Raw genomic sequence first — 25,320 nt, 5'->3', positions numbered from 1 at the left:
ATCTGACCAGCGGGTGGGTACTCGTGGGGCTCCGCGAACGTTGAGCTGCCGCGTGAAACCGGCGCCAGCTGGGCCTGCAAATCGCCGCCCGGCCGGCAGGGGACGCCGCCGACGCGAGGGCGAGATCGGTCTCCCAGGAGGGGGCCCGCGAGGCCGCACGGGAGTGGGGGGCCGCCTCGCTTGCCCTGCGCCCCTCCCCCGCGCGCCCTCGTGGCGCGGCGGCAGGCGAGGCCCCTGCGGGAGAGGGGGCGGGGACGAAACGGCCCCGAGGCTCGGAGCGCCGCGCGGCGGCGGCGCGAGCCCGAGGGGGCGGGGAGGCGCGGGCGGGCGTGCGCGCGCCGGGCGTGGGTGTGGGTGGGGGTAACCGGCGCGGGCGCCGAGATAGCGCCGGGCAGAGGGACCCGGCTACCCTGGACAGCGCATCGCCGCTCGCCCGGGTCGCCGCGCCGCAGCCGCTGCGGATCATGGTGAGTGGGGCCGCGCGCCGCTACCGCCACCGCCGCTCTTTCTTTCTCTCCTGGACCCACGCACCGGGCGGGAAAGGGCCAAGCGGGCGGCGGCGCGGGCGCTGCGGGTTCGCGGCTGGAACCCACTGCCCTCGGAGGGGCCGGGTCCGCGCGGGCCTGGGGAGCGGGCGCTGAGCGTTTGGGCCGGGGGCGCGCGGGTCGGCCCGAGGCCCGCGGGTCTCGGGAACTTTGCCTCAGTCCCCGATCCCCGGTCCCGCCCCGGCACCTCGAGGCGCCCGCTCGCGCCCAGCCCCCTGTTGCATGCACGGGGCCGGGTGCTGGGATGTCCGAAGAAGCCGCTCCTCCTTCGCGGCGGCCATTCCCGCGCGCAGCCCACCCTCCGGCCCCCCGAACCTGCTCTCGCCGCCGCCCGCCGGCGCCTGCAGCCCAGAACGGCGTTTCCCGCGCGCGGCACCCACCCTGCCTCGGGAGTTCTGGGATTTGGGCCCTAACGGTCAAGCTCCTGCCCCTCTCCTCCCTGCACCGCGCCTGCACCCCGGGGGTGTGTCTGTGCGCTGGTGGGTTCCTCCTGGGTTTGCAGATTGGCTTGGGAGGGGGCTGGGTTTCTATCAGTGTTTGGGCTTGGAGGGGCTTCTGGTGTGTTATTTCCGACAACTCCTCTCTCTGCCCAGTTTCCCAGGCCAGTCCTCCACTCTGGATTAGTAACGCTTCTTTCTCCTTGGCAGTAAGCTGTGTGTGTGTGTGTTCACCCGTGTCCGATGAGCTGCCTGACAGTTTTAGCAGCAGAGCCTGGTTCTTTGGTGATAAAGGGAGAACATCTGTTGTGCCATCCTCAAAGGACTGGTCTTTAGGCAAAATGTGAAATCCGCGTTTGTCTTCAGTGGTCCATATTCAGTCTTTGCCTCTCCCCCTTCCCGTAGGGTTTTCTCTCCACTTCAGCTTGTTAAAATAAGCTCACTTCCTTTCTCTTCCCCACGCCATCTGATTTTGCTCTGGCTACCCTTGTAGCCACATACCATCTGCCTGATTATGTGTGACCACTTAATCTTAAAATTCCAACCTTTCCTACCCCGCCCACCACCGTGTATATTCCCCTCGCCTGCTTCATTTGTCGTCTCTTAAGCATGTATTAGTTAGCGTACTGCATATTTTGTTTTTTTAGCTTGTTTCTTGAACGTGTCCTCTACCAGAATATAAGTTTCAGGAAGACAGATTTTTGTCATTTTGTTCACTTTTATATTTTTAGTACCTACAGCAGTGCCTGGCGCACAGTAGGTACTTGATAACTCTTTTGAATTAACCCAATAAAGCAGCTGCTTTATGCTAATGCACAAGTGGGGAGCAACTGCAAAGATTATACAGTTGACATTTGTAATGATGAGAGTGTCAAGTGAAGTTTGGGAGGAGGGAGATACTCCCCTACAGGAGGGACCCGATTTTGGCAACCTTCAATGACGAGTCTAGGTGGCTGCCTCTTATGCCTGGTCTGTCGTTTCATGCTCTTGGCACCTTGGCATCAGAGTGGACAAAGCATTTTTAGGGACAACTGGCTCTTTCCTTTGGGCTCTGAAGCTGTGTCCTAAAGTATAGGTAGGAATTGTGGTGAGTAAGGGAACAAGTCCAAGGAAATCTCTTTAGCTGAATAGAAAAGTCATGGGAACATTAACCCAAAAGAGCTAAAATCAAGGGCAAGCTCTTAAAAGCTCTATCCTGCCCAAGTGTGATGCTTCCTGTTTAGATAAGTATTTCTCAGAAACTTTGTGTCTTCAGAGGAATTTTTTTTAATACCCAAATCCAAATTGTATTACTTTTTTTTCTTTCTTTTTTTGTGACAGGGTCTCACTTTGTCGCCCAGGCTGGTGTGCAGTGGTGCAATCTCGGCTCACTGCAACCACCACCTCCTGGGCTCAAGTGATTCTCGTGCCTCAGCCTCCTGAGTAGCTGGGATTACAGGCACAGGTCACCACACCAGACCAATCTGTGTATTTTTGGTAGAGACAGAGTTTCACCATGTTGTCCAGGCTGGTCTTGAACTCCTGATCTCAAGTGATCAGTACCCACCTCGGTTTCCCAAAGTGCTGGAATTACAAGGCGCGAGCCACTGTGCTGGGCTGCAATCATATTACTTTAAAAAAAAAAATGGGCAGGGAGTAGTAAAGTTAGGGGGTTGAATTTATAAGGAAATTAGTGGGCCACTTCCCTTTTGAATACATGTCCAATATGAACTGTCTTGTAAGTTATCTCTGCCAGTTAGTCTTATTATTCCAAACTAAATATTTTCTTTCAAATTTCCTTTTGTTTTTCTATTTCTATAATGTGGATTTATGGCAGTGATTTTAAAACAAATTAGTCTGGAGCTATTAATTGGAAATAAATTGTTTAATAACATTTACATGAGTAAGTTTTTGAAAATTATGTAATTATAGCTATGACTATACAAGTTCAGCAGTTCTGTGGTTACCATCTTTCCCAGGTAGGTAGTAGAAATTAAAGGTAAAAAGGAAAGAAAGATAAGTTTGTCTTTGAAATTAAAACCAATGAACCAACCAAAGATAAATGAAAGATACCTTGTTGACTTCAGTTTATATTTGTAGGAGAGTTTACTGTTAGGATTTCAAAGTATCCAGCTTTTTTCTCTTTCTCTTCATCAAACGTATAGCATTTTCAAGGAGTACAAAATCCATTTTTAAAGTATCCAGTTGGGTAAGCCTAATTTTTGGTTCTTCAACAAGGGTTCCATTTAATCTAGCTTCCTTCAAAACGTTTTAGTCAGTTTGGGAGATTCAGGTGCCTTCGTGGTCTGAAAGGGAATGTTGAAAATGTGTCCAGTAGATATTATGTATCTAGTTATGTTCAGAACACAGGACCCTGCTATTCAGGGTTAGGTGGATGATCATCTCAGTTGGACAGTTGGATATGTACCATCTAACTTGACAGGTTTGCATTTCTGGGAGCAGACATTGATAAACGGAAAGAAGTTGCACCAGAAACTTCTTTAATGGCCCAATGTGGTGAAAATGTGCCAGCATCAGTAGCTCATCATAATTCTAAAGTTACAGATTTGTAGCTTTTCTTCTTAATTGAATTGGGACATAACTGACTTTGACAATAAACCATTCTAATAAATAGTTAATTTAAATATGACATTTAAAATCTAACCATTTAATAATTGGAGAGCATAACTTGTTCTGAAATTTATGTGACAGTTTAGAGCCTGAGATCTGGCGTCATTGATGGACTTGAATCCTGACACCTGCATTTAACTGTATGACCTTGGGCCTCAGTATTTTATCCTGTAAAAGATGATCATATTTAATAAGGTTTTTGGGAGGAACAAATAAGACGGTGCTCTTTATGTGTCTAGCATAGTGCTTGGGGTGCTTAGTAAATATTAACTATTATAATGATGTGTGTTCTTTTTTCTCCCATATCTATGTTTAGTTGAGACACTTGAGAATGATGTCTCTGTCCCTTTTGTGATGTTAATATGTAACTAATATTGCTGTCCAATAGAAATATAACATAAACTGCATATATAATTTTCAATTTTCTACTAATCACATTTAAAAAGTACAGAGACAAGTGAAATTAGTTTTATTAATGTTATTTAACCCAATCCATGCAAATATTTCAACATGTAATCAATGCAGAACAATATTCTTACATTCTTTTTTTTTTTCATAGAAAATTTTCAAAATCTAATGTGTATTTTATGCTTAGAGCACATCTCAGTTCAGGCTAGCCATATTTCAGTTGCTCAGTGTTCACCTGTGGTTAGAGGCTACCGTATTGGACAAACAGCTCTAGATTGTACACAACTTCCAAGTTTACCTCTTAAAGCTCTTAACACTCTTTCCACTAGCGAGAACCTCACTGCCACCTTAAACCCAGCATTACAAAAAGAAAGCTACTCGTCTTTCAGACTCTCTTCTCTGTTCCCTTTTGCTGTTAGTAATTCCACCAGCTCTTCAGTCTAATGTGTCTGAAATCTGATTCTTATTCTCTTTTTTCTTTTATATTGTTTGTTGTCTAATATTCTCATATTTTTACTTGAAAATATTTCAAAATCTCTTTCCTCCATCCCTTGAGCCCCCTTTCCACCATTTTTGCCTTTTCTACAGATTTCCTCTTTTGTAGACTCTTTGTTTTAACTTTCTTACTTCCTGTCTCTTGGAAAATGTGTATCTCTTGCTGAATCACTGGGCTCCACATTCTCTCCATTCTTTCCTCAGCGCTTTTTCATGTTGTCAGAAATGGTTTCTATGTTATGGGTTATTTCTACTCTTAATCCCTTTCCTTTGTCAAATATCCAGAGAAGTATAATTACTTTCACTGATAGTCTGATAGTAAAATGATCCATTCAAGAAAAGAAGCACAGATAAAGGAGAAAAATAAGCTATGGGAAGGGAAGATGAAATCATTCTTTGAGTTTTATTTTCCTTTCAAGAAATATCAGAAGGAATAGATTCTAGTAGTCTGTAGCACAGTAGAGAAATTATATGACAATTTGTTGTGTGTTTCAAAATAGCTAGATGAGAATTGTAATATTTCTAACATAAGAAAACATAAATGTTTGAAGTGATAGCTATTCCAGTTACCCTAACTTGATTAGTACATTTTATACATGGACCAAAACGTCACATGTACCCTGGAAATATGTACAACTATGATGCATAAATTAAAACATACAAATATCATGAAAGTGATTAATAATCACAATCACCACCACCACCACAATAGCAATGAAACTTGATGTTTATACGGTGCTTTCTAAGAAACAGGGCACCTTCCTCTGTGCCTGGTGAACAGTGGGAGAAAACAAAAGAAACGCACTGGACCAAGAGTCAAGAAACCTGGGTTCTAGCTCTAGCTTTATTATTTACTAGCTCCATTCCCTTGCTTAAGTTGCCTTGAGACATTGTTTACTCACCTGCTAAATGGTATATTATCTCTTTCACAAAATTGTTTTGTTAAAATCAAATGGGGCCTCAGCACCTTTACATTGGCTGTCCTTTGGCTGTGTACATCTTTCCCCCAGAGAGCTTTATGTCTGTCTGCTTAATACTTTCATGATTAGACCTACCCTAACCACTCTACTAAAACTGGAACCTGCCTTACCATATATCACACACCATATCCACACACACAGATATGTACCACACCTGATCCTCTTACACTGCTTTATTTTTTTTCCACAGCACTTAAACCTAGCAGTTTGGTAATTTACATAGCACTTGGAACCATTTAATCATTAATCTCTCTTGATACATTTAAAATTATTTAATTATCACAATTCAGTTTGGGCATGTTTCAGTAATATAGCTGCTTCATCAATACACATCTGCCTGTGTGACCTTTTAGTAAATGATAATATGTATTCCTACAGCATATTTATACTTCATAGTCATATTTGTGGAAAGGGCCAGGTTATGTCATTTTTAAATAATGAAATCCATATTTCATCATAAGTTTTTAATGAAATTAAAATGCATATGTATTTCTATAATTATATTTTACATAATTTATAGATTATGTTCTTCTTACATAAATCTATATAGCATTAATTTCTTGCTGAAATTGAAAATGATTATCTTAATAGTAATATAAACAGAGCTATGATATATGGATTTGCTGAATAATTTTATTATTTATTTATTTATTTATTTATTTTTGAGCTGGAGTCTTGCCCCGTCGCCAGACTGGAGTGCAGTAGCACAATCTTGGCTCACTGCAAGCTCTGCCTCCAGGGTTCAAGTGATTCTCCTGCCTCAGTCTCCCGAGTAGCTGGGACTACAGGCACGCACCATGCTGAATAATTATTTTTACTTTACATATATGTGTGGCCTTTAGTTAGCATAACTTAAATATGTTTCAAGTACTGTATAATAATATTATTTTACATTTATTAATCAGTTGAATGTTTTTCCATGCCTTTTAATCCACATTAACTCTTTCTGAAGCCTCACAAAAAAACTTTGGTGAGAGGCAAGTCCTGGAGCAATATATCTACTTTACAGTTTCAGAGAAGCTAAATGATTTGCTCAAGGTCACATACTAGAGGTAGCAAAACCAGCTCTAAATCTTCTCATTCCAAATAAGCACCTCTTCTGCTATTCCATATAGCCTTAGCCTTTGAGAAAGGCAGTAGTACTTTTCCCCATTATTATAGATGAAAATGGAAAAATCAGAGTGACTTCCCCATGTAATTGCATATATACACTTAAACATATTAAATATATAAAGTCTTAAGTTTCATATATACAGAAAATGGAACATGCAAAGGAAAGTATTAATTTGAAATGGAGGTGATTGTGAACAACATCCATATGTACTTATCAAAGTTAATCCACTGACTAATATAATTTAAGGGGAACAGATCTTTCTTTTGGATGAAATGGTACACAGACATGGAAGAACACTGACTGGCCTGAGTGACTTGAGGGCTCACTGCCTGTAAATGAGCAGTACTGAGCACGTGGCTGGTCCCGTGCTCCCTTATAGTAGTAATATAGTAATTTGCAGGAGAAGTAAGGCCATCACTTTTTTTCTTTTTAGTAGAACGAGTGTAGTATTCAAACATTAATCAGAACAACAGTAGCTTTACCCAAAAATTTTGATATCATATGTGAGTAGTTACTATTTGGTTTTATTTCCAATACTTGAAAGATTTAAATCTGTTGAATTTTCCACGTGACTAAGCAGAATTTGGTTAATGAGATCTTGGAGTTTAACAGACATTATGACAATGTGGAGGAGCCTTTTTTTTCTTTGCCAGGGTCAAAGAGCTTATTGACCATTACACTGAGGAGTTAGATGAAAAATTAACTCATGCCGTCTCTCTCTCTCTCTCTGCCTCCTCTGTCTCGCTCCGTCTCTCCCTCTCTGCCTCTCTCCTTCTCTGCCTGTCTCTTTCCCTCTCTGCCTCTCAGTCTCTTTCTCTCTCTGCCTCTCTCCCTCTCTGCCTCTCTTCCTCTGTCTCTCTCTCCCCATCTCTCTCCCCTCTCTCCACCTCTCTTTCTCTCTCCCCTTCTCTCCATCTCTCTCCCTCCTCAAAAATAATAATAATAATAATAATTAACTCATGCCTTGAAAGAAGGAAATAGAATATGTCCATAAGGCAAAAGTAAAATTAGGCTATTTTCCATTTTCCTGAAAATTCAGTTCTGAACAACTGATGTTCTATTTTGTCTCTGGAAGGTCTATGCAGAGTGTTCTGCAAGGCACGCTGGGACAAAGAGGAAGCCAATACCTAGATCCTTGCCGCTCCCATTCTAGAAGCTTTCCTGAAATTGTTACAGGGAAGACATTCTCTTGGATCTGTAGCTTCCTTGACTTTTTTTTGGAAATGCAGATTTCATGACTGTTCTAATGTCAGTGGTGAATTTATGCTGAAGAGTGTGCTTTGGGATGTCAGGAAAATACTCATTTGGCTGTGCTTTCCTCTGGGGTAACAGTCGAAATGGTACGTGTGGGCTATTTCACATCTCAATCTCCAGAGACCGGGAAATTGTTATTCCTTTGTAAGGAAGAGAATGCCACCTTTCCTTTGGCCTTTTCTGTGTTCAGACTCCTAAAAAAAAAAATGGCATATATCACAAGTCATTTTGAGATGTACTGCTTGAAGTCTGCATCAAACTCATAAATACAAAGCAACCACACTGGCTTCACTATTTTTTGGAAGCCATGTTTCTCTGTTAAAAAATAGCAGGGTTATGACATCAAACCCTTTGAAGTCCTGCCACTGCTACTAAAATGCTACCACGTTCCTTTTGTAAATTAGGTTTACTATCTCAGAAGTCATTTTCTGTTTACAATTTTAAAAGTATCATTTTCTGCTTACAATTTTAAAAGTAAGCAGAAACACCCTATTTTAATACATTTCGTAACACTAATCTCATCAGTACTTGCTGCCTGTAAGACAGAACGTATGTAACAGTCTTAAGTCCTTAGTGTAAACTTTGGAATTAATATTTCACATTTGTTCTCCTTTTGAAGGAAACAAATGTGCTCTCTACATTGAATACATTATTTAAAATTGCTCTCAAGGAGACATGCAAATACATTGCCTCAGTCGTTTTTTGATTAGATACACTCATTGTTCATTCATTCAGCACGTGCTCTGTACTGCTCAGAGGCAGTGTGTAAGCACTATCAATTTAAATATAAAAGACAGCCCCTGCTTCACGAAATCTGTAGTACAAAAAGAGATTCCTTTGTCTCTTCCAATACAAGCATACTTCACAAGTCAGCAGTGTTTGGACCACTCAGTCCAGTAAATGTGCCTCCGTGTCCATGTGCCATTCCATCCAATAGAAAGACTTAGTCTAATAATGCGACTAGTAATATTATGACAAAAAAATCTAGACCCTACAGCATAGGTAACTTTTATTCTTTATCACGTCAAGAATGTGTTCAGGACCAAGAGGTGGCTGGTAACCAAAGAGCTAACATCACCGGGATGAATAAAGTTGAGATCAAGACTGTGTCTGTGCGATACCACAGTACTCAGCAGTCAATTCAGTGAGAGGAGAAAATGATGAAACCGATTGTGTGAAAGGATGGATAGAAAGAGCATGGACCTAGGAATCTGACAGATATATTTAAATGCACATTCTTAGGCTAGGTGAAGTCAGACCTACAGAATGAGAATCTCTGAGGAGGGGCCTAGGAATCCGTATACCAACAATCAAGTGCACACAAATTTGAAATCTTATGCTCTAGGGGTCCAAATGAATGGGAACAATTTCTGTCAAAATCGTTTTGTGTATGCTTCATGAAGGGGTTGGATTTTGGTATATGGGGAAGGAAGGAATATAGGTAGAACAGAACAGTCCATTTAGGAGAAATAACTGGGTGAAGGCCTCAGAAGGTAGTAACACAAATATAATTACGGAACACTATACTTTGAGCAATTTATGGACAAGTCTGTGTTTTCACAGAGTCCAGCACAGATTAGGTGTTCAATAAGTGCTTTTAATTATTATTTTATTTATTTAGAGACAGAGTCTCGCTTTGTCACCCAGGCTAGAGTGCACTGGTGTGATTTCGGCTAACTGCAACCTCCACCTCCCAGATTCAAGTGATTCTCCTGCCTCAGCCTCTAGAGTAGCTGGGATTACAGGCATGTGCCACCATGCTCAGCTAATTTTTGTATTTTTGGTAGAGACTGGGTTTCACCATGTTGGGCAGGTTGGTTTTGAACTTCAGACCTCAAGTGATCCCGCCCGCCTCAGCCTCCCAAAGTGCTGGGATTACAGGCCTGAGCCACCACGTTTAGCCATAATAAGTGCTTTTTGTTATTTATTTATTTATTTAGACGGTGTCTCACTCTGTCACCCAGGCTGGAGTACAGTGGTGCAGTCTCGGCTCACTGCAACCTCTGCCTCCTGAATTCGAGTGATTCTCCTGCCTCAGCCTCCCTAGTAGCTGTGACTACAGGTGTGTGCCACCACGCCTGGCTAATTTTTGTATTTTTAGTAGAGATGGGGTTTTACCCTGTTGGCCAGGCTGGTCTCGAATCCAGACCTCAGGTGATCCACCCGCCTCGGCCTCCCAAAGTGCTGGGATTACAGGCATGAGCCACCACGCCCAGCAATAAGTGCTTTTTAAATGTGTGAAGTTTGTGGACCAACAGGATAATGAGATTTATGCTAGGAGAGAGAAGTCAAATTTTGAAGAGTCTTGAATTTGAGGCTAAGAAGTTTCTTCTAGATTGAGAACAATTAGGCTTTTGAAATAGGGAGTCAAATGACAAAAATATCATTTAGGAAGATTAATCTTATTTTCATAATATACAGGACTGGGAGAGACTGGATAGGGAGGTTATAAAGGGGCTGAACTAATATGTCACTTTCCACTTATTTTCATATTGCCAGCTTCTGAAAAATTCTCTCTAACCACACACTCCTGGATTCAGTTCCCTACTGCACTTCTTACTAATTGTTTAGTCATTTGAATATCAGTGTTCTCGTCGCTAAAATATGTATACTCATACATAGTGAAGATTCCCTGATAGTAAACACTCAAAACTCGTGGCTGATACCCACAGAAACTTAACCATGTTTATCTTTACAATCCTAACTTTTTTCTCTGTGGCTGGAATAGAGATTTTTATAAAATGATCTTGATTAATCCACATGTATTTACATTTTTAAACATTCTCATATTCCTGTCATGATGGATTTCAGTTTTGACATTAAGGATTTTTCTTCTGGGGAAGATAAAAAAAGTGATAACGATTTTATTCTCTGATTTTTGTTTCTTCCTCTTCAGGTTACGTGAGTTTTATTAGCATAATCAGTGAAAATTGAAAATCTTAACTATATGCTTGTTTCAAAACAATTTTTCTTATTGAATAGTTCTCACTTATGCACTCATAAAGCTGAATGATTTTTGAAAATTGTTTCATGGATTTGAAACACAACTTTAGAAAATCTTAAGAGCTCTGCATAATCAGATTAAACCTTAGCTATTTGCCCAACCACCTACATCAAATTGCCTATGTCCTGAGCTCCTTAACAGTGCTTAATCTAATGCCTTAACCCCTAAAAATTTACCCTCAAGAAAATATATCATTCATCCTCTGCCTTGCACACTGGATTCTCATTATTTCAGTTACGAAAATCCTAAATACATCAGAAAATCCTAAGTGTATTGGATTTGTGTATTGTATTGGAAATAATGAGGAAAAGAATGCATATATGCATGTAACTTCTTTTTTAACTTTGTCAGTTTGGAAATAGTGAAAATTGCCTAGACTTAATACACTTAAATAGTATATGAGTTAAAAACTAAATAAGTGGAGAATAGACTTTATGTCATCTAGGAGGGGAGAATGTTAGAAGAGGCTAAGATAGGTAGACATTTAGGGGCAGTAAATAGACCAGCCTGGCTGGAGTGAAGTTTACTGGGCAAGGGACTGGTCAAAGAACAGGCTAGAGGAGTACTTGGAACCAAACGGAATGAAGTTTCTGGGTCTCTGGTATGGCTGGATTCCCTACCAGCTTCTTTCAAATAAGATAAAGTAATTACACCTCTAATTTGTGATCAACTTCAGAGGAACTTTCTACCACATTCCTAATGATAGTAACTTAGAATACCATATGTTTGTATGTTTCCATTTATAGAACACTTTCAAGGTGTCATCTCAGTTGCATGTGATTAGTTGCTTGTTTATCATTGTTTACTTGTGTTTTATCTGTCTCCCTTGCTGCAATATAAACTCTTTAAGGGCAAGAACTTCTTTATCGCTGTAACTTCAGCACTAGAAAGGTATCTGCAGACAGTTAGATGCTCAAATAATACTTGTCTGATTAAAAAACAGGCACGTAAAGTCACTTTCCCATGTTTGAAGAAACTGAGACTGAGAGAGATTGTTTTATTCAGTCATAAACTAGTAAGTGATTGGTTGAATCCACGGATGCAGAATTCATGCATACAGAGAGTGACCGTATTTTGTGATTTTTTGAGGAATATTTGATTATCCTTTTTCCACTGGAAAATGTGTGGCATGTGCAACTGAATTTCCAGGATTTGTCCATGGTTTCGTACACAGAGTAGAAAAAGCTAAGGTTTAAACCTAAATTTGTGTGACCCTATAGAGGCCCTATCCTAGTCTTCTCTATTTTTTTTTTTTTTTTTTTGTATGGGAAACATTTATCCAAATTGTGTAAAAAGATGTGAGAATTAATCTTGGCAGCCATTAGGAGAATATGTTCTGCTGTTTAATAAGGTGATGGAAACTTTTCTTATGGCCTTGAAGTTCCTTCATAGGTAAGACCTTAACCTTGTGCAGGAGCCAAGCGGGAAAGTGGAATAAACTCCACCTGGTATGGATGACAGAACTGAAGCGCAGAAAAAGTAACTTCCCTACATGTCTGTGGCAGACTAGAAACCTGAGCCCAAGTCTTTGACTTTTAGTTCATTGCTATGTACAAGAGGAAAACATCTGTGGTTTGCTGTAGTGATGCAGAAAGTTTGGAATAGACAACCAGATTAGTAAGGCCAAAGGAGAAAGTCTGGTGCAGATATGGGAACTTGCCATAAAAGAGAAGTAGCATTACAAATGAGTGTGGAAAGGACTGTTTGAGCAATGATGTTGGGACAAATGGCCTTTCATATGGGACAAAAGAAAATTAGATCTCTACCGGATAACAATATGCAAAAATAAATTCAGATCATTTAAAAACCTAGAGAAAAGTTAAGCTTTGAAACTGTTAGAAAATAGAGGTTATGGCAGGAGTAATTTCTTAAGCAAGATTAAACACAAACCATAAAAGGTGACATTTGACCACAACAAAGTTTGAAAATTTTGAGATGACAGAAGACACCATAGACAGATTTTTTCTTTTTAAAGGAAGAGAAGTTATTTGCAGTGTATGTAACAAAAGATTAGCACCAGGAATGTGCACATGACCCTTATAAATCAATAAACAGAAGACAAGCCATCCATTAGAGACATGGGTAAAGGTTATTTAATGGCAGCTCACTGAAGAGAAAACCTGCATAGCCAATAAATATTTAAAGACATACACAACTTCAGTAGTAATAAGGAATTGCAAATTAAAACCATGTCAGACTCATGAATTTGGCAACATTTAACAATTCTGACAGCAGCAAGTTCCATATATTTTTAGAGCTTTGTGGTAGTTTTCAAATAAAAATGTATTCCCCCATGTAGCAATTCCACAGAGATTTATTCCCAAAGAAATTCTTATTAATAAACATAAAGAGATATGTATAAAGCAGCATTTTTTTTGCAATAGCAGAAAAATTGGAAATAACCAAATATATCCATTAGTGAGGAAGTGGATAAATGACAATATGGAATATTCATAAGATGGAATACCGTACAAAGTTACAGTGAATGAACCAGAGCTGCCGTGTAAACATGAATAGATCTCAAAAAAAAAGAAAAATGTTGAATGACAGAACAAGCTGCAGAAGGATAAGTATGCTATGTTATAGTGCATATAAATCCTTAAAACGTACAGAACTATTTTTGCTTGTGAATATCTGCATGTAAATATATAAAACCATGGACTGGAAGTCTTGCCATCAAGTTGATTACAGCAGTTATATCTGAGGAAGGAACAGGGGACACAGGATTGGGGAGATATACAAAGGGACTGAGAACTTTATCAGTTGTGTTTCATTTCTCAGTGCCCAGTACATGTTTATTTAATTAGTTTAAAAAGATTTGAATGGCCGGGCACAGTGGCTCACGCCTGTAATCCCAGCACTTTGGGAGGCCGAGACAGGCGGATCACGAGGTCAGGAGATCAAGACCATCCTGGCTAACACGGTGAAACCCCGTCTCTACTAAAAATACAAAAAAATTAGCCGGGCGTGGTGGCGGGTGCCTGTAGTCCCAGCTACTTGGGAGGCTGAGGAGAAGAATGGTGTGAACCTGGGAGGCAGAGCTTGCCGTGATCCAAGATCAAGCCACTGCACTCCAGCCTGGGCGACAGAGCGAGACTCCGTCTCAACAATAACAACAACAACAAAAAAGATTTGAAGCAAATTATGACTCAGTTTTAACATTCATAAGTGATATGTCTGTTTTACTATTCTCTACTTTTTCATACCTTTACACTTTTCCCCCAAGTTAAAAATAAGGATCTGGGATCTGCATTAGAGTCCCAGATCAGAGATCTGTTAAGAATAGCACATCTAGGACAGATGAGCTACAGGGCAGGAGGGCCTTCTATTGTTTTCTTAGACCCTAATCCTTCCTTCCTGGCTGACTGAATTGGCATCTAAAAGGCCTCACCAGGTCAGACTCCACATCCATGCAGTTTTAGAGAACTAAAGGATAAGTTGTGTTAAAATAAGTTTGTGTTTGTCATTCTTAGCATCAGTGAAAGAGATAAGCATATTTTCTCATGTGTGGAAAGAGAGAGAATAGCCAAATACCAACAATAGCTGCAACCAATTACATTTATTAAATTCTTACTATGTCCCAGCATTGTCATAAGAACCTTTACTGTATTCCCACAGCCCAACAGCAACCCTGGGAGTTGGTACTGCCATTCCCTCTTTACAAATAGGGAAACTGAGGCAAGCTGGGCAGTGAGCATAAAGGAATAAGGAGAGCATTTTTATTCAAACAAATTGCACACCATAAATATTTGTTTCCTACTTGTAAGTCAGTTGTGAAGGGGTTCAAACCCACTGCATGCAGTGTCCTCTCAGTGTCTCTCTTTTCCCACAAAAATTAATTGACCTTTGAGAATAGTTATGTTGACTATCAACCAGTCAACAATGGTAAACCCCAAACTGGAATTTTGTTATTCTCCCTTTTATACCACTGCACTTTCTCTTCTGATTTTTCTTTAAAAAGACCACTCATGAGACAAGCACTGAGTGCTTAATGAAGGGATGTTTCTGCTATACAATGTCACTCCCCTTAGGTTATCCAAGTCTGATGCAGTGGGAGTTGTGAGGCTATGACAGTATGCCCCTGCATTGGGATTTGAAAATGCAGAACACTGAATCAGTGACTATCTATTCAACTTCTACTCTGTTTACAGGCCTGTCATAGATGCTTTTACAAGTATGAAATAATGAGTCTTCACAACCACACTATGAAATGAGGATAATTATTCTCATTTTATAGAGAATGAAGATATTGTTCAAAGATAACCTTTGGCCCAAAGTTATGCAGCTACCTAGTGTCAGAGCCAAGACTAGAACCTGCGTAAAACTCCTGTTCTTTGCAGTGAACCACACTGAATGCCAGGCTTTTTTTTTTTTATTTTTATTTTTTGAGATCTCCCTCTGTCACCCAGGCTGAAGTGCAATGGCGTGATCTTGTCTCACTACAGCTTCCGCCTCCCAGGTTCAAGTAATTCTTGTGCCTCAGCCTTCTGGGTAGCTGGGACTACAGGCATGTGCCACCACTCCCAGCTGTTTTTTTTTTTTTTGTTTTTGTTTGTTTGTTTGTTTAGAGATGAAGTTTTGTTATGTTGCCCAGGCTCATGCTACCTCTTTTAACTATAGCCTTAGGTGATGCCCCACCCAGAACCATACTCAGTACTGATTTAAAATAATCACCCCATGAATGAGTGACAAGAAGATGCTGCAGTCTCATTTACTAGCGCTGTGAAATCAGGCAAGTTGCTTTACCTCTCTGAGTCTCATTTTCCTGATGTGTCAAGGGGGGTGAACATACCAGTAGCTGCGAGAACTAAACGAAGTAATAGTGAGATAATAGGATATAATGTGCCCAGTACAATGGCTGGTATCTAATAAACACATTCTAGCTATTTATAATAAATACATTACTATTATTACTATTATCTATAGTTTCTATAATGAAGAAATCAGTGACAGCTGGGGCAACTCTCAACTGGCAATTAGGAACTTCTTGATACATTATTTTAAAATTTAAAAAAATCATAAAAAGCAAGCTTTCATGGCTGCTGTGGGGTAGCTATGTGGGAGAATTTAATTTTTTTCTTTATAAACCAATCAATAGGTAAAAAAGAAAGCCCATAACCATTCTTCCAATGTGGAGGCAATATCCTCTTCTGATGGAGACAGTTTCTGTGGACGGAAGCCATCCAACCCCAGATCAGCCTGTTTGTCCACACCTGCTTCTAGTCAACGGTACAATCTCTATAAAGTGGCCAAACTAAAAAGTCAGATAAACAGGATGTAAGTCAGGCAATGGCTTACCTTCCCAGCCACAGCCAATGAGGCATACAGTGTTCTAGGATGACTTAATCTATTATGGCATTAAAATGCTATATCCAGATCTAAAGCTAGAAACCAAATCTCCAAAGAGGAAAAGACATCCTATAACCAAAGCAGCTTATACATAGTTGCGGAGGAACTCTATTGTCATCAGCTGCTTGATGGAAAAGAAAAGGAACCTATGTGTGTAGACCTTTTTCCCCCCAAAAAGTCCAAATTAGACCCATTTGGAGGAATGGCATTGGGGAAAACAGCAAGGCTCAGGCAAAAGGAATTGGGTATACCAAGAGAAATACGATGTTCAGAGTAAGAAAGATAATAGTTCTGTCACATTCTGAAAATGTTCACTTCTGAGGGCTCTATTGAAAGAGAAATGTTGACAAACTGGAATCAATTTAGAAAGAACGCTGAAGAAGGTGAGAGTCTGGAGCTCATGTCATTTATATAGGCATGTGTCTAGTGCCTAATACCTAGTAGATACTCAGTTAGTGCTTATGGAAAGTAGGAAAGGTCAGTCCACATAGTAAAGCAGAGAAAGGCAGTGAGGGAGGAAGAGGAGAATGGGAGAAGTTGAATTTCCTGAGGCTGCTTGCCTAGGAAAGGGGAAAGCAGGGGGTGAATTAATGCCTCTAATCAAATATCTGAAGGGCTCTCATGTGGAAGAAAAAATGGTACTAGTTTTGTATAACTCCAGAGGAAAGAATTAGGATTTATGGCTAACAGTTGAATGGGGAAAGGTTTTTAACACAAAATAAGGTAGGACTTTCTAAAAACAAGAAACATTTTTAAAACGGAATGTGCTACCTTACAGAGTAGTAAGAAGTCTTTCCAGTAAGGTGGGTAAATTTCTATCAGAATTATTGTAGAAACCAATTATTTCCATCTTTGGGTGGAAAGTTAAAAAGTCCATGATTCTCCCATAATGACAAGAGCCAATAAGCTGCTCCTGCTCATCCGAGGTTTAACAAAATCACTCGTTTCCGAACTCATTTCTGTTCCTAACAAAGACTGTGGACCATGCAGAGCTCATTCTTGAACCTTTACAATGCTGTGTGATGGGAAGTGAATTTCTATAGTAAAAATTGATGTGGATTTATCCTATATTTTAAGGTTATTTTTCATAAAACATAGAAGGTTAAGTTTAAGAAGTGAGAAGTATTTATACCAAAACTTTAAAAATATTATTTTATCTAAAGATATAAATCTCTTGTTGGTCAAAGGATACAAAATTTCCATCAGACAGGAAGAATAAGTTCAAGAGATACATCGAACAACATGGCGATTATAGTTAAGTGTTCTTACCACAAAAAAATGATAAGGTTGTGAGGTAATGGATGTGTTAGTTTGCTTAATTTCACCATTCCACACTGTATTCATATTTCACATCATGTGCACCATAAATATATATAATTTTTGTCAAATATTTTAAAAGATAGAAATCTGTGTGTAAGCATAGTTAATCTATTAGATATAAATAATAATACTCCATATAGCTATGTAAAGTTTACATGAAGAAATCAGGCTATGATCCACAGACGGCAATAAATCCTGTTATTCTATTCCACATGCTGCATACAAATAAAGCTAGAGGCCTTTTAGTATGAGGTAAGAGTGTGGACAGAGACAGATGGAAAAAGACAAATGACAAAAGTGCTAATGAACAGCCTCAGTTTCCCTACAACTCCTAGTTAGTCGAGTGAAACAAAGGAGGCTCTCTAAGAATCAGTTGCTTGGTGGCTGTCCTGGGTGTCTGTAGTACAACGCTTCATCCCCAGGTCCAGGATTAACGTGCAAGAGTCTGCTTGCCTCTCCTGTTATAGCCCAGAAGGATCACAAAAGGATTTCCTGCCACATGCTGCCCACCTGTATCTTGGCAGCCTGGCACAGCCCAACCCAAAAGGCACTGCCACTTGCTGATTACAGGAGCCATTTGCATTTTCAACCGTGGCTATTTTAAGGTTATGCAAATGAGTTGGCGGGACTTTCTCCTTTAAAAGACAATGACAAAAAATTCATAGTCTAACATCTCCTCCTTTAACTTTTCTCATATTTCTAAACCCAATACACACTTCTTTTTATGGAATCAGGCCAGGATACTTTCTTTAAGTCTTCTCTGGAGATTAATTTTGCCTGCCCTTTGAGGAACAGTTAGAACCACTCATCAGGCTGCTAGCACTAGCAAAAGGGAAGCTACGCTGTCATAACTGGCTCTTGCAGTCGCTACTTCCACTTCACTGTCCTGAAAACTTGATGGCTTGTCTGCTTAGAAAACTCAGGAATCTTTCTCACCACCCCACTTCGCTACCCTTTAGTGTTACTGAACTGACCCTCTCTCTTTTATAGGTTGGAAGCAAAAAGACTATACATCTTTTACAGCTGCATTCATTACAACAGTTAACATTCTCTATAATGATACAGTTCTAAAAAGCCTTATATAAAAAAAAATTATTGTTGAGAGCTGAGAGGCTAAAACTGGGTGAAGACTTCTGCAGAGAAAATATTTTTAAAATCATAAAACCACGAAAATAACAACTACTGTACTTTTGTGTTTATTTTATAGAAATCAAGTAGTTTCTGATAGACAAGAGAAGAGATTGATCCATAAACTTTTTAAAGAAAATTTGGTAATCTCTTAAAGTATTTGTATGGCTCTGAATGGGTGTGCTTTTCTAACTTTGTTTTAATTTTTATGTTACACATATAATTGTTTCAAATAGGCATTTGTTCATTTTAAAACTTCTACTAGAAGTTACACTGAAGAAAAGCATTCAAAAGAAGACTTCAGAACAGAAAAATTGTTGAATGAGTGAAATGCCTGAAGTAACTCAACTTACTAAACACAAATCACTCAGTATTAAAGGGCTGCAGATTTCAGTTTTACTGATTTCAGTTCTGTCTGCCCAGTTCATTTCCAAATTATGTATCAGTTTTACATACTTTAGACATTGGCACCATATATGAAGCTAAAAACATATTAGCGTACTTGTTTATTTTGTTTTATATTCTTATTTTTAGTAGTGGTTTCAAAATTCTTGTACAGGCAAAGAATGGGCTGCCTGTCGGTTGGCAGCAGGGATGGACTGTGGGAACCCGGGGGGAGGGCTTGAATCTGCTATTACTTAGCACTTTAAAGAAAACTGAGGAAATATGAATTTTTCTCTCCAAGGAATGGTGGTAGAGGTCAGTGACTGCTAGAATTTATGGGATTACGCTGCTGTCCCTACAGAAACATGGCTTTGTGCTACCATTGCACATGCAAATTCTGCTGAGTTTAACAAGTCCGCTGAAATCTTTAGTTTCCAAGGTTGTGTGTTGAGTGGTAACCTATCCCTTCTCTCTGAGTTTCCTGAAATACAGATACAGAAAAAAGTTTCAGAAAGAAACAGTTTCTCTCAAAAGTATAGGTGGGAAATCCCAACAAATTTGTCTGTTGAGGTTAGGAAGAAACTCACCATACCTTTCCTCCAGTTAACCACCCCGCTTTCCAAAAAAGCCAACTTAGGTTAAGGTTACTTTTGAGACATTTGTACTTTTTGTTTCAGAATCTGTGACAATTTCATGTTTGCTGATTGCTGATATTTGGTCAACAATATTGTAGAGCCAGTTTTTTTTTTTTTTTTTGGTATGAATCTGGCACTCTGCCTACTGCCTTCGAGACTGTAGAAGAAAGCAGGAGAGGAAAGAATAGGAATGATGGGAGAATAAAGAGACTCACTATCATTGTCTCTTGAAAACTGAGAGCCAGAAGGGGCCTTGCAGATCATTGTATTCAGTAATACTAAGTACTTAGGGAATATATGTACATATTTTTGTCCTGTAATACAAAAAATAGTGGTGTCTAGAGACCTAGTAATAGGAATATTAAAATGATTATATTTACTTAAGGAACATTTCATATTACAAGGGACTATTGGCCATTGGATAGAAATGATTTATCAATAAGAAAAAGGATAGTATTTCATAAAAGTGTTCATTTAGCAGGATTCAAAACAGTATCCAAGAAGAACCTGGAGAGAAGATTGTGTGTGACACAATGCCAATTTTAAAATGGGGGCCAGAGGCTTACATTTACATAATTTTCTTTATTTTGACTCAACACCTTGGCAAAGGCATTGGCTTAGCCACACATGGTGTATAGCTTGTAATAAATAACTTTATTTTTTGCTTCTCATCATCTGTAAAATAGATACTACTCTTCACCTCTTTCTTCCCTCCCTCCATAGAGTTGTCTGTCTTTATTCATCAGCTCTGTATTTGGAGACTATGTTGGGCTGATGATTGAACAGTGATGAATGAATTAAGGTGAATTACAAGGATATCCTAGAAGATGCAGAAACTAACATGAAATTCAATTATCTAAAATTAGTTTGTAAAACTAACCATCATAGAGGCCAAGTATAGTGTTTTTCCAATTTTTTTGCTCACACAGCTCAGGCTGCATTTTTCTTTTTAGTGATTTATTTTCCTCATAATGGTACTCAATTTGATTTGACATTATTCAGATTAAAATGCTAGGGGAGAGGTATTATTTTCCTTTACCTCCTAGAAAAGAGGATGCAGTGAAGGGCAGATCACCGTCACTTTGATGGTAATGCACTGCCAAACAAAAAAGCGTGTGCTGAAGATTTCGTTCAACAGGGATGGAATCTGAATTGTTCAATAAATCCCCATATTGGTTGGTTTTATAGCTTAGAAGAAGGAGAATATAAAATAGTCTGTTCGGATGACTCACAGATTGTCTCTTGCTCAGTATTAGCAGTAAAATACTAATCCTTTTGGTGACCATAAATATATCAAAATACTGTAGATATTTTCAGAACATATAGAAATACATAGAAATAATTCAGATGTGATTGTTGCCTAAAAAATTAGCATAAAATTTGGCCCATATTTTTTCTAAGAAATCATTAAAAGCTTTCCTTTGTTTTCATATTCAAAAGGATACCACTTGTACATGCAGAATAGCCAACCTGCTTCCCCTCTGGTCAGTACTTGATAACCAGAGCACACACAGACAGAATCTCCTTTCATTGCTGCTCTTAATTGTGAAAGAGTTTTATTCTTCCCCATGTTCCCAAATCCAGAAACTGGTACAGTTCCAAGGTGTCCTGAATACAGATATCTGGCTTTGGATGAAATCTCCAAGGAGTTTTATATTCACTCACCACTTCCTGTGGAAGAAGAAGTTGTAATAATCGTTACAAATATTTTGAACTGCAAACTTAGCAGCATTGTTCGCTTTTCTGTTTCAGACATATTCAGCATTGAATCACTGAATAACTTTATTTCTAATTGTGAAATTGAAGCTTTTTGTTTTTCTGTATAGCAGATTTCATTTTATTCACTTGAAATTAAAGCAAGTTATTTTATATATTCTAATGAGATCAGAATATTACAAGTATGTGTTTGGATTTTATTTCTATACTCTTGGAGAGAAGGCCATAACTTGAAAGATAACTGGAAAGAAACTATTATAGTCATTATTGAGACTATTTATTATAGTCATTATTTAGTAAAGTGAGTTTCCTTAAACTTGGCACATTTCTGTGTAACCAGTGAATTAAGTCACAAGTCATTTAAGCTTTGTAAATATATTTTAAATGTTTAAAATCTATTTCAGAAGCGTAACCAATAAGATATAGTTATATCTGATCCCGAAGCACCATTCTTTGCACCAGAGATACACACCTGAGTGGCAAACTCACAGTTTTTTGTGTGTATATAATTTATGTTTCACCAGTTCTTTCTCCAGCTCCTCACAAATTCCCTGCCCCGTTCTTCACCGTTGACGTACACACGTACCCATACCCAGAGAGTTCTTCCAAGAGTTCTCCCGGGATTGATTGTGAGTGATTCTGGTCTGTCTTTTCATGCCGTCTGTGAGGTAGTCCTCTTCTCTTGCTCAGGTCCCTCTCTGCTGGGTAAGACCCCCATATCCACTGACCACCCAGCCCTGCATGTGGAGTGCCGGCTGCCTGCTGAGCGCAGTGCTTGGCAGTGCTCCCTGCTGTTCATACCAGGTGTCCCAGACTCTGTTGGACACCAATTCTGGTTTAGCTGGACACAACTTCTGACACAGGAGGCTTGCAGGTAACACACTCCATGCAACATTCTGTGGAAAAGTTGAGGAGAATACCTTTCTCCTCTTTCCTGTTCTGGTAGAGAGATCACAAAGCACTCCAGGTGCAACCCCAGTGTCTTATGTGAGTACATCCCATTCTTTTTCATCACGGCCGCTCTCTCCCTGGGACCCTGGGGGAATGCAGCCATGACGAATCCCAAGTGACAGACTCCCTACTACACTTAACATTACTCCTCTCACGTTCAGTTAGTGCTTTGTTACTGAGACAGCCCCGTCAGCATCTGACACTCCACCAACGCACCTCCTTAGGATGAGCTCCCTCTCAAGGGTAGCTCAGGTTCTCATGCAAAGGGGACTGTCCTGCCAGTTTGCTGAGGATTCTGAAGCCAAAAGTTGAGCCAGCAGCACCAGCCACCATGTGCAGATGAAACAGATGAATGAATGCACACATGCCCTGTAACATACTAGAAAACTGCTGTTTAAAATATATTAATGATATTAATAATTGTTTAAACCTCGGTATTTATTTCTTAAAAATCTAAAATAAAAAGGTTTGTTTTGGGTTTTAGTAGCTGGTTTCTACTGAGTCATGGTGTGTATATTTTTCATATTATTGCTGTCTCAGTATCTATCTCTCTGCTTTAAAATAGTGATACTTTCCCAAAGCTTTCTCCATGTCTCTGTTCTCTCTTCCTACTCTCCTACACTCTTTATTTGCCAAATATATATTAATACACATACAATTCCGACACCCCTCTGAACCTGAAGAAGAGTGTTGTCAAAGGAAAAAGAGGTCAGAAGTGGACCCTTGAAGTCTTCTAGCCCCATTCCTGGTGTGATTCTGGAACTTGTTCATTAAAAGACGCTTTTCACAAATGCTTATTGAGAGCTTGATGTATGCCAGGCAAAGATCTTAACTAGTTTGGGAGAACAAGAGGGGCCAGGGAAAACCAACACAGAGTTAGGAGGCATATCCAGGCAGAGGGAAGAATACGTGCAGTGGCACACGCAGAGAGAACAGGATGCATTGGAGGAACTCCAAGTAATTAGATATGCCTGGAACAAAGAGGACATCCGAGGATTTGGAAGGAGCAGAGACTTGCAAAGTGGGTGGAGGTTATCACATTCTGGCCAGTCTGCAAAAGGAGTTAATAGCAATTGTTTAATTTTTTAAAGTTCTTCAGATTTTATGTCAGATAAGAATGCTAGTTCCTCTTGTAACATGGAGCTGGTTACCAAGGAATTGAGGTTGAGATGCATAGTGCATACATCCAAACTACTATAGCACAGTTCACTGAGATGGACTTTTCCTTCCACTGAGCTCTGCACTGTTAGTTCCATCATATTTAAACATCGATAGTAGTGACAGTAACCACACTTGTAATGATAAAAATAATGAGTTTGTCACTGGACCATGCTTGCTTTAGAGTTTTGGCTTTTGTATGAATTTGACCTACTAGGGGAAAAAATGCTGTTTTACTGTTAACACATGGCAATCTGACCAACACTCAGGACAGACTACTGCACATCCACTGAGGGAAGCCCCTCAGGGGTTTGTTTGGGTTGAATAAAATCCTTCTCTTACTGTGGGGTTGGAATCATATTATTCCTCTGAGGTATGTTGGCAGATAAAACAGAATGGAGTAACTAAAGAGCTAAAGGACCCTCTTGTACCCCTTCACTGATCATCTGGGAAAGACCCATATGGAAATACTAGACAGTGACAGGCCTTACTGATGTTTTAAAGATAGTTGGATTGTGGTAGCTTAGCATATGTAATGTGAACTTCAAGACTGATCCAAACATTTATTGCCAATTACTAGAGAAAGTTGGGTTGATTACTATTATCACTAATCTGTTTGCACCAATATAAAATAGTACATATTTGATGAAAATTTAAGTTACTTTTCACTTAGTCAAGAATTTCTTAAATAGGATCATACTTTTTAGTCATTTTATATCATGATATCATCTCATTTCTCTCACCTTTTATTTCAAGTAGATAGGAAGAAACCAACCCATTGGAAACTGATTTTTTTTTAAGACTTAAGGAGGAACATGTGCAACTTTCCTCTATAAGTCATTTTGCTAACAGTTTTTTCCTTAGTTTTTAGTTTTAGTATTTTAATTATACAATTAATATATTGGTAATGATTTATTGTTAAAAAGTAAAATGATACAAGCCGGGCCCAGTGGCTCACGCCTGTAATCTCAGCACTTTGGGAGGCCAAGGCAGGTGGATCACCTGAGGTCAGGAGTTTGAAACCAGCTCGGCCAACATGGTGAAACCCTGTCTCTACTAAATGTACAAAAACTAGCCAGGTGTGGTGGCGCGCACCTGTAATCCCAGCTGCTCAGAAGGCTAAGGCGGGAGAATCGCTTGAGCCCAGGAGGCGGAGGTTGTCGTGAGCTGAGATCGCACCACTGCACTTCAGCCTGGGCAAAGAAGCAAGACTCTGTCAAAAAAAAAAAAAAAAAAAAGAAACAATAGAGACATATACAGAGTAAAGAGTTAGTCCCTCTCTTTTCCTTCTCCCCCATGCCCACCATTCTCCTTGCCTCCCCAGCAGTAGTCACTGTTAAGTTTGATGTGTGCTCTTTGACGTTTGTCTTATGTGTATACTATATGTACTTGTACATACATGCATAGGCAAGTAGATTGGGGTTTGTAAACAATTTATTTCTCTAAATCAAATCCCAGAAAGCGAAGCTTGTGCTTTATGTTATCTGATTTCACTCTGATTTTCTTTCTTACAGGAAAGTATTCTTTAAGGCTTATAGAACTATAGGAATTCTTTGAAGCTTTTTTTTCTCTTACCTAGTTTATTTAGCTTATTTTAAAAATGTGTTATAGAAGTGTAGGATGTAAGACTTGATTTCAACAGTAGTTAACATGAAAATAACCTGGTGATGTTTGTTGGCAAGGACTAGCTGATGCAGTGTCTGAATGCAATGTTGTAATAACTGTAATAGAAGTATAATATCCCGATCAAGAAGGCACAAGCCTCTTTGTATCCCTCCTTAAGCAGGCTACTTTCAGAATAGTGTATTCAGGTACAGCAAATATAAGGTAAA

The 25,320-nt window shown here is 39.5% G+C and overlaps 1 protein-coding gene across 2 annotated transcripts in view; it reads left to right on the top strand.

Moving 5' to 3' along the window:
• Positions 1-298: 298 nt before the first annotated feature.
• The window catches only part of ELOVL2 (ELOVL fatty acid elongase 2), a 61,272-nt gene continuing 36,250 nt past the window's right edge, over positions 299-25,320 (top strand). Inside the window, exon 1 of one of the 2 annotated variants that reach the window (XM_033216216.1) lies at positions 299-467. In XM_033216216.1, coding sequence (XP_033072107.1) covers positions 465-467 — 3 coding nt within the window. In that variant the 5' untranslated portion in view covers positions 299-464. The remainder of the gene's footprint in view (positions 468-25,320) is intronic. The other variant, XM_033216217.1, reaches the window with a different exon arrangement.

This window comes from Trachypithecus francoisi, unplaced genomic scaffold, assembly GCF_009764315.1.
Source record: "Trachypithecus francoisi isolate TF-2019V2 unplaced genomic scaffold, Tfra_2.0 Lachesis_group10, whole genome shotgun sequence".
Lineage (NCBI taxonomy): Eukaryota > Metazoa > Chordata > Mammalia > Primates > Cercopithecidae > Trachypithecus > Trachypithecus francoisi.
This window is presented reverse-complemented; position numbering and strand designations above follow the sequence as displayed.